The sequence below is a fragment of the Diuraphis noxia genome, unplaced genomic scaffold, assembly GCF_037042655.1.
Source record: "Diuraphis noxia isolate RWA-SAM2 unplaced genomic scaffold, SU_Dnox_SAM2 contig0009, whole genome shotgun sequence".
NCBI lineage: Eukaryota > Metazoa > Arthropoda > Insecta > Hemiptera > Aphididae > Diuraphis > Diuraphis noxia.
The window spans coordinates 1,602,686-1,613,720 of record NW_028301719.1 but is presented as its reverse complement, the minus strand read 5'-3'; the positions used below and the strand labels follow the sequence as shown (position 1 = coordinate 1,613,720).

The 11,035-nt window shown below is 32.5% G+C and overlaps 1 protein-coding gene across 3 annotated transcripts in view; it reads right to left on the bottom strand.

The window, feature by feature from the left end:
- Positions 1-483: 483 nt before the first annotated feature.
- LOC149054223 (protein furry-like) overlaps positions 484-11,035 on the bottom strand; it is a 110,733-nt gene continuing 100,181 nt past the window's right edge. For all 3 annotated transcript variants that reach the window (XM_089230577.1, XM_089230576.1, XM_089230575.1), the window contains 7 exons: positions 9,145-9,452; positions 8,887-9,070; positions 6,856-7,146; positions 6,106-6,372; positions 5,839-6,002; positions 1,923-2,032; positions 484-1,815 (listed from right to left, as the gene is read on the bottom strand). In XM_089230577.1, the coding sequence (XP_089086703.1) occupies positions 1,664-1,815; positions 1,923-2,032; positions 5,839-6,002; positions 6,106-6,372; positions 6,856-7,146; positions 8,887-9,070; positions 9,145-9,452 (1,476 nt within the window). In that variant the 3' untranslated portion in view covers positions 484-1,663. The remainder of the gene's footprint in view (positions 1,816-1,922; positions 2,033-5,838; positions 6,003-6,105; positions 6,373-6,855; positions 7,147-8,886; positions 9,071-9,144; positions 9,453-11,035) is intronic.

Below are 11,035 nucleotides of genomic sequence, written 5' to 3'. Positions count from 1 at the left end.
ACTAGTCGATGAAAAATAAAAGACGGTTAAATATTATCAAAATATTCGTAATCCAAGCACGACGGGCCTGCAGAGTTTTAATACGAGAATGGGCCCACCGGAAACTTTTCCGGTATCCTGGTGGACCAATTCGTCGCTGGTAATAATGGTAATAAATTAACAATATTATATATCACACTTTTTTACACTAAATTTTGTATTAATCGACTTTGTTTTGCGTATTGTCGCAGAAAATAAACACGGCGAAAACAAATAAGATCCTCTTAGTAAAATAATATGTTGAATTAATATATGAATTTAAAATCAAAATGTTCCTCATATACATTTGCATCATAATACATTTATTTTAAGCGACAAAAAAAAAAAAGAATAAACATTTTAGAAAATTAATGTACAAAAACATCATTTAGTAACCTAACTTATACGCTGTCGATGACATAGGTATAAGCAGAATGTAGGAAGTACGCAACTCAACATAAGAAATTCAGTTTAACTCATTTAATCTATCAGAAGATCTAACCTTCGGAACTACTCAAGTGCTCGAATCCCTCAAGGAAACAGAACTCTTTAATAAAATTTAAAACATATTGATATAAATAAACTAATTATTATAAATCTAGATTGTATATACAACTAAAATATTAAAATCAGTTTTATATTTTTTACATATATAAGTTTCAATCACATGTAATTATTTAATGTAGCCAATGGCACCAGTCACCGAGGCAGTTATTTATCAAGAATAATAAAAAAAAAAATATGTATAATAGGTATCGCAAAAATTTTCTAAGAGACCCGCTACTATAATTTCAAGATTTTTGGCGTCCCCCAGTCTCAGAATCGCTACGAGATATACAATAGTTGCACTTGTACCTGATTCGCTTTCAGACTCTATACTCTATAATACCAAAAAGTCTGAATTTAAGACGATATTATATATTATAATTATAGATCAAGTCCGCATCACAGTCTCTCTTTTGTCGGTAATAATTAATTACACTTAGGATTTCATTAATTTTCAGTTATAAAACACGTTATAAACCTCGTTATAAAACACTATGGCCGATATCGGTTGCACAACAACGTGGCTAACACAATCATACTCATTGTTATAAAAGAATTGTGATTTATTGTTTTTAAATTCATCGTTGGTTATTTTTTCTCCCCATGCAATATCGGTGGACGCCGCTTACAACACAGCTCCTCGGCCTACTACAACTGCGGTGACCAGTCACGAATTTTTTATAGACAATTTCATTATTAAATCTTGGAACACAATCGTAAATATTAAGTATACTGCAGCATGCAGTGTTACTTTCAAGATGGTCGACATTTTTTTTCTCGCAAACAATGAACCGTCGTTTTTGATTTTACTTGCGAGTTAGCTTACAAAATATTTTTATTCAGACAAACCATACGACATATATTATAGTATATAACTAATAGTATAATAATATGGTGGGTAGGCATAGTAATTAATTTAGTATATTATATAATAATTATAACATACTGACGATAAAAAAAAAAAAAATTTAATATTATTTTGTCTCGTACAGACTTAATATTATACAAAATTACTGTAAAATTTGGTGTTTTACGACTTTGCGGTAGCTGCGTATGATGACCATATGATAAACACAGAAATATATATTTATTAAGATTATTAGTTTTGTGGGTAGTTGTTGGACGACGTCTTCTGCTGCCCTTCTTTGACACGAGATTCGATGCAGTTCAACGCTTCCAGCATGGGATACAGTTCGGTCATCAACCCGTTAGTGACGCTTACCAGATCTTCTTCGGTCACGATGAATCCGTCTGTAAAACAAAAAATAAAATAAAAATACGGTGGTTGAATACACGTCTGAAAAGTAGGTCTCTGGACGATCGAGTTATTTTTTTCTTTCTATTTTTGCGTTTTTTACCCGTATGTTTCTCGATCAACAAGTGACAATATACGCTTAATATGCTGATGATGTCATCGTCGTCTTCGTCTTCCGTTCCGGTCGATATCAGCTCGTCCAGCCAACGACTCCTACGGCACAAAAATACAATTAGATAATTAGATTTTAATTTTTAACATGCCATCGTAATATAGTCAGGATGAAGGTAAATATTAAAGCTAATGGTGGTGGTGGGGATGGAGAGTGTTTTTGATGAAAAAATTACTGTAAAATCCAAAAATGTATATTAGATGACCCCCCCCCCCCCAGTTAAATTTAAATATCATTAAAACACTCCCATTTAAAGATCTTGGCTACAACACTCTTGGGTCGCTCCTATTATATTAATATCAATTCATAGATACAAATTAACGGTTACGAGGTACAAATATAATCTCTTAAGTATAACTACAGGAGGGTATAATAATGAAAGTATTGACAAGTACAAAATTAATAAAGAGAAACAAAAGTTTAAGGTCTCTAATTTAATTGTTACGTACTAGTATATTACGAGTATTATTGTTGATGGTCAGTGGTCACGTTATGGATCGTTTTGCAGTTTACAATAATTGTTATTGATTTCTACAATGCACTCGAGCATAGAGTGTCTAAATTCTATCAAATTGTGATTTAATAATTATTTAAATTAATTAAATTTTAGCGTATTATTTCCAATTATATATTCAAAATAGTATAGTAAAAAAAAAAAAAAAATTTTAATTATTATGTCACAGGGAAAATTGACATGACTAATATTGTAACTATAACTGTATGTCTAGTTAAATAATACGAACTATTTTAAACATTATACCAAGTACATTAACTTCTAATTAAAATTAAAAATACATACAGATCACATGCAGAGCTAACCCGTGATAAACAAACCGAGAATTATGTGTAGGTAATTAGAACGGTCAGAAAATTTGTCTGGAATTGATTAATAAGGTATTAGCACCACAGACATTATTACATTTTCAAACGTTGGGGATGGTTTCCGAAGGGGAAATTGAATATCCTTGGTGCATTATAGAGGTCAAAAGTAAACATTTTTTCCAACAGTTTTCAAAAACATCGAGAAAAACAAAAAAAAAAAGTGACAGAAAATCGGGAATTTTTACGCAAAACCAATTTTTGTTCAAACCGATTTTTTTATATGGTTGTAATTCAAAAACACTGTAAATACTTGAAATTTTCACCAAATGTTTATGTTAATGTTATCTATATACAGTTTAATTTTCAAAAATTTTTGATTTTTTTTGAGTTATGAATAGGCCACTGAATTCGATTTGTATGAGAATTTTTTTTGTAGTGTCGGTAAAAAAATTTCGGATGACCAAAAAACTTGAAAATTTAATACAAGATTCCTTATGAGTGTTCTTATTGTAACTAAAAAAAGTTAAAAATCGTTAGTAACAATTTTTTTTTATAAGCATTTATAGTTCAAATTTTTACGAAATCTGTCGAAAACGGTAAAATTTGCAAGTAATTATTTCGTTAAAAAATTATAAATTTTTTTGTGTTTATAACTAAGGATTAAAAAATACAACGCTATGTTTTCCATAAGTTTTCCTTAGAATTAAATTTTCCTTGAAGTGGCTATAGAGAAAACTCGAAGCATCATTATACGAAAAATTTTAAGTGCGTTTGAATTTTAAATTTTTACGAAATAGCATAACGATTTATCCTCAAACGATTTTAAATATTTGTAATTATTCAAAAAGTATAAGTTGTAGATACTTGAAAATTTCACAAGTTATTAAGATTGGCATTTTCTTTACATGATTTAATTTTTAAAATATTTTGAATTTTTTCGAGATATTAATAGACAACTGAAATTTTCAATTTTCCAAATTTTTTTTTGAAGTATCGATAAAATTTTTTTGACTTAATAAAAATACTTGAAAATTTAATACAAAGTTCCTCATAAGTTATTCTTAAGATAGTGATTAAAAAATTATAAGAATACATTGGAAAAATTTTTTTTAATTGCATTTGAAGTTCAAATATTGACAAAAATTCGTCAAAACCATGAATATTTGCGAGTTATTTTGTAGTTCAAAATTCATAAAATTGTTTGTATTTATATCTAAGGTTAAAAAATTCAACACTAAGTTTTCCATGATGTACTATGTTAAATTAATCATCGTAAACATGAACCAAAAATGTTCATATTTTAATATTTACAATAATTGATATAAATTGAACCTGCAGAGGAGCTTATATAAGGAGAGGCTTGTTGGGTTGCAGCCTCCCCACCATCACCCCGAAATTACAGTAATTACTGTTATTAACAGTAAGGTTATCTACGGTCTCTAGGTGCTAGTTCACTTAGTAATTTCTATCTATTATAGCCTACTCCAAAAATTATTTTTACATTCGCCATTGAATTGAGCATATTTTAAATTTCTGTGATTTATTGATGATATTTGATAAGTATAATATCGTATGTCCTCGCAGACCTGACAGATCTTAACGCCGTAAAGACGTTTTGGATACCAATTATTTCTGTAACATGAAAACATAAGAAAAAAAACATTTGAAGTTTTACCGAAGTCTATATATAAGCTCCAACTAGAGAACTAGACTATCGTTTGCTCATTAAAATAGTATAACCGGTATAGCACGTTATACATAATCAGTTTAACGTAAGACACTCATTACTTCAAAAAATAATAATAATTTTTGTAAAAGTATTTCTTCTGCATAATTTCAAGTCGGTACAGAAGATCAGTTTTGGAAAAAAAAATTTTAAATATTTTTTCATCATTACAATTCTTTAAGTTTTTCACTCGTTTGAATGACAATGCGTTTTTAATTTCATATTCTGAAGCAGAATATTATTTGGAGTATTTCGATCATCAATCAAAATCATTTTTCGAACGAGTAGTTTATGTGAGTTAGTTAATTATATATATTTAAAGTATAGATAACTGATCGTTCAAAATTCAAGTACTACAAAAAATATTTTCTGTATTCGAAAAAAAGAATTGAAAATATACGTTGTCTTTAGAAAAATGTTGCTGTTAATACACTTAAAATTAAATGAAAAAAAAAAGTTTGAAAAAACTTAAACAGTTTTAAAATTGGCGAGGGTAAATGTTAGAATTGATATTACTCTAACTCCACACTTCAATGATTATTAAATAATAAACAGTTGAAATACTCATGGATTGTGTGAGTATACAGACAAAAATAGTATTCTGAAATTGTACAATATAACATAATATTGTATGTTCTGTGGATTATAGGTACACATATACAGTGTCCCGCGAGGATTTACCCATTGCGATTTCTCACGAAATAATGGAGATATCAAAATTCTGGTTTTTAATAAGCTTCATAGGGATAAGAACTACAATTATTCCATTTTTTTTAATGTTTTTGTAAAAAATTAAAAAAAAATTTCCAAAAAAATTATAATTTATAACTAACAATTAGGAACACGGAATAGGTGGTATTCGACCGGCCGTATGGGAATGCACGCGGCGCGGCAGGTCACATGTTTGATAACATTACGGTGTTAAATAATTCGCAATTTTTCTCGAAACTCAGAAAAATATTAAAAAAACAGAAAATTAATGAAAATAAAATTTTGAAACGTCAATATCTTCAGAAAAATAAACTCTACAAAATGGCTATCTTTAATTTTTTTGGAAATAATTAAATATATTTTTTAACTTTTTTACTAAAAACATTAAAATATGAAATAATTGTAGTTCTTATCCATGTGAGTCTTATTACAAAACCAGAATTTCGATATCACCATTATTTCGGAAGATATCGCAATTGGTAAATCCTCTCGGTTAGGTTATATGGTTAGGGACACCCTTATACGTGCAGTATCAAGTCAATTTTGGTAAACGATGATAAAATTATTTTGTCGTCGCGACAGACGTACTTGTTCTGTTTGGCGTACGTCAGGGCGTTTGGCCAGTCCGATTCTTGGAGTATCTGGACCAAACTCTCTTCGGGCGTGGGCGCCAGTGGGTGTGTTCCGCTCTCTTCTTTGGCACGCAAAAGCGCTCTCCTCACGGTGCTCACCTCGGCCGACAAGTTTTGCAGCTACGAAAAGACGAGCAAACACCATGAGGACACCGTTACGCTATTATACTATTATACGGTGTGACGACGATATAGTGAAATTATATGTAAACGCCACACTCACTTTGTTGTCGGCGGCCGAGACGGAAAGCGCGGTGTACATCTTCGCGGCGGCCTCCAAGAGCAGCAGCAGTTGCAAGTGCAGTTTGTACAGAGCTCTGCCCAAATCTAAAACGGACTCTTCGTTTGAGTAACAGCCACCAGCACCGCCTCCGCCTCCTCCTTCTCCTACAACGCCGCCGCCGCCGCCTCCACTGCTCGTGGTCGATCCTTCCGGCATGCGTTCGCCGAGTTTGCACACTTTGAGCGTGGCCCGTACGGAAAACAGACACTGGACACGGATATGAGACATTGTAATAATATTATTAAATAACAATCGTGACACACCGCGCGACGTTCGCTATCATCACCCGACGTCTGAATCCTGTAATGGCGTCGGGTTAGGTTAAAGGTTGGGGGGGGGGGAGGGAGATGATATGAGATACTTATTACCAAGGCGTAAAACCAAATCTATGATAATATTATTTAGATATTGTGTGGAAAAAACGAAAAGCAATTTAACGAATTTCAATTCGGAATGTCGGGTATTATTGTCATGATTATAGCGTAAAATATGAATAAAATTATTTTTAAGTATTTAACTAGCCGACACAATTTTATTTTTACCCACAAACGACTTTATAGTATGTTCGAACGCTGAGCACAACTACAAATTCGTTTTGTGACTACTCAGCGGCGCGACTATTATACGACCCTGCACGGCAAACTCAAGTTTGATTTTTTTTTAAAATCTATTTGCATATAGATGTAATACCTCGGAAGTCTGATCTTTGCGATCCAACAACGTGTCGATGTGCTCTCGTATCTGGAGCATCGGGAACCGCAAGGCGCCATCCAACTTCAGCGCAGTGGGTGAGAACCACACGAGCGGCGGGTCGGCGTGCGTGGTCAACACTATGATGGCCGAGTTGAGGTGGGTGAGCACCTGTCGGCAGTTGGCGTGATTCTTTGGGCAACAGCCCGTCGTCGCGGGATCTTCTTCCACGTACTCATTGAGCGTCACGCAAGCCTCGCGAGTCAGCAGAACGCATTTCCTAATGATGTCCTGCAACACACACACGCACACACACGTCAGCAGGACATAATATAACGAACAACGTAAAAACCGATAGTGTAAACTATGAATATTGTTATGATAAGCGTAGGCACGAAAATCGAGTGATTTTGAATTTTATGTTTGAATCTAAATATGAACAAAATAAAATAAAAAGCTTCCGCTAAGTAACTCTATTATAATATATGGACGATTGGTGATACGTATACAATACAAATACCTATTTCATTTTATAGAAATTATCAGATAATATGTAAATATACAAGATATAGTGAAAGATGGTGTTAATATTGTCATGGTTACGCATCATACAATATAAAACAGATCATTTTAGAATAATTGTTAAAGTCATCCCAATCACACTCATTTTATTTTATACGTCTTAAATCATATAAAATATATGTATTAAATCATATATAAATCATAACTGCATAACTACTGTCATACCCACAACTACTTACATATTTATTTTCTGAAATCAACGAATAATAATTTCATGACTTTGGAGTATACATTATTATCGTACGGGTATGACATTTTCAGGGAGACCGGGCCCCGCGTTCTATACATATTAATATAGGTACAGTAGTCATTCGATAATAATTTGAAAAACTTCATGAATCGAACTAAACGCTTAGTCCCCTAAGAAAACCTCTATGATTAGAAGAAAATATATTTATTCCGATCCTCTCGATAATTCGCAATGTCTGTCGGTAAGACACATTTACTATAATTAGATTTTTTTCCCCAAAACCTCTATAATTCGAATTCCCTAGAACGTGATAATATTATGTAAGTTCATATGTATAAAGATGATGAACCTACAAATTAACGTACTCGTCGCGAAGCTAATAACGATATGGCGATTAAATATTATCGTACGCCAGGGACGGAGTGACCCACCGGGATACCGGGAAAATTCCCGCGGTGGCCTGGAAACTAAATGGCCCGTTTACCTAAAGTATAGATAGAAAAAAAATAATGTAGAGTAATGAAAGAGTTTATTTATCTATATACGAAGACGAAATCGAATTTAATTGATTATTTCTTTATTATTTTGATAGTTGAAATTATGATGAAGCCATTATTATAATTATATCTAAAGCTAAAATAGTTTATTCTTTGTAAGTTGCTATATTTATTTTAATTTCATTAGAACATATTATGATTTATTATTATTTTGGTTTGTGTAATTTTCTTTAGGTTTTATAGTTTTGTTAATATTTTTATCTGTAAAATACATACACTATAATATATTATTTTAGTACCTATTTGTTGTTTGCCTGCCTATATACGTATATATTTACATACAAAATTAGATAAAATACAATTTTTAACCAGGAGATGAAAATTTTGGGTGGCCTGGAGGAACTTAATTTTCCTGGCCAGAATTTTTTCCCACTCCGCCCCTGAATTCGTGCCTTATACCTACCTAAACTATAGACTTAAATCGTATAATTTTACTAAAATAAATCTCTGAAATGGGTAAACAGTTGTTATGAAATCGAATAAAATGTAGTCAGTCAGAAAATGGGTCCCGTAAAGTATAAATTTTGTTTACATTTATATTTTATAAATGTAAAAATAAATGTAATTGGTACAATTTTTCACCTCATTAATTTTTTTCTCCGATAATTCGAATTTTTAACTCAGTTCCCCGAATTTCGACTTATCAAATGACTACTGCATATAGGTAGATTATTAATGAGAAACGAAATAATTTGATCTCACCTTGACCACCTTGTGTAGTATGTGGAACATATTTAGTGTATTGGACGGCTTCTGGTCCAGCAGTGACCTCACCGTGGACCTCCAACATTCTTCGGTGTCGTCTCGCTGGAACGACATGAGCGCGTTTAAGTTTGGCGAGGCGTTGCACGGCGTCAAGTCACCCAGATCGCCGATACTCGAACCACTTTAACCGCATAAAAAAAAAAATATATTCAATAGGAGTCATCGATTTTCGCGGGCAAATCCTAGCGGACTCACGACGTGTCGGAACGTGTTATCGAATCGGTGCGGTCTCGGTGGCTGTCGCACGACGCGTTATCCGGCCCGAGCTGAGCGTTGCACGCTGCTATCTCGTCCAGAGGTGAAACGGAACCCAACTCGTCGTCCGACGATTCGTCGTTGCCCTTTTTCGCGTTCAGCTTCGGCGTCTGTTCGCTGACGCTCTCTTCCACTTGAAAGACACCGTCCGCGCCCGCCAGGTAAACCGCGGCGTCAGCGGTAGTCGGGTCGTTGCCGCCCAGCGGCAGTCTCCTGACGCCCCAGTTGAAGTTATCCGTACTTTCGCCCTGCAGCACCGAACAAATGATGGCGATTAATGATATTATTATACGCATAATATATAGTCAATTTGCACCAAAATCGACCCTAAATAATAGTTCCATGTGTAATTTGTAAAAAAAATTTTAAACTGCTTTTGTAATTTGCACCATCTCAGGTAGTATAAGAAATAGAAAATGTAATTTGCACCAAATTTAAAATCGATTATAATAAGATAGGTACTATCGAACAAGTTTTAATAGTAGAGTATGATATGAGATATATATGTTGTAGTCACTTCGTGAAATCGATCTTTTCACGAAAAGATGACCATTTTATGAAATGGAAACCGTTTTTCACACTTTGTGAAATTCAAAAATATTTCATGAAATGGTCACTCAATTTTAATATCGTGTAATTTTTTTCATAAAGTGGTCGTTCACTTTGTGTACTGAAATTTAACAACTTATTCTACCCTTATAGATTTAACCTAAATAATTATGTATAGTAATAAAGTTTATTTATATCATATTAATTTATCAACCGTATTGTGGACATTTTTTATTAACTAGAGAAGGAAAATGAATTGTGACAACGACTGTTACATTTTAGACTACCTTTAAAACAAACACATCTTTTGGTTTGACAAGCTTTTTTACACGAACAACTTACAAATCCCTGACCTCCAGATACAATTTGGACAGTTTCACGCAAGAGTAATTCTTTATGATCATCATTATGATTATGACTTTTATCAAAACCAATAAATATCATCATCTACACATTTCAGATAGTCTGGTAATTGCAGTATAATAGTCGTATATAATAATTTAGATATTATTTAAATATTTATTGTATTATTTGACATGGGCAAGAGATTAATATGGATATAATCTGCAAACTTGAAGTTTCCGTCAAGTGGTTCGTGTAAAAGCGCTTGTCAAACCAAAAGAAGTGTTTGTTTTAAAGGTAGTCTAAAAATTTAACAGTCGTTGTCACAATTCATTTTCCTGCTCTAATTAATAAAACATGTCCACAATATTACGGTTAATAAATTAATGTGATATAAATAAACTTTATTACTATACAAAATTATTTAAGTTAAATCTATAAAGGTAGAAAGATAGAATAAGTTGTTAAATGTTATATTTCAGTACACAGAGTGAACGACCACTTTGTGAAAAAAAAAATTATGCGATGTTAAAATTGAGTGACCATTTTGTGAAATATTTTTGAATTTCAGAAAGTGTAAAAAACGTGTTTCCATTTCACGAAATGATCATCTTTTCATGAAAAGATCGATTTCACGAAATGGTTACGACATATACATTAGTCAGAATAGTCTGTTATTAATTATTATTAATTATAAAAAAAGTTACCTACTCAATCAAAAAAAAATTTAAAATAGCACATGCGAATATGGAAGTCCGTACTATTGATATTAACTATCGATAGTGTCCATCATCAGTAATAGATACTTATTTTTGTGCACACGTATTACAAACTCCCGTAATATGGCATATGTTTTTGAATAATCGACGGGTCACGCGTGCATACCTTCGGGATTTAACGCACGAGATATTACTCGCATAATTTCAAAAAAACACTAACA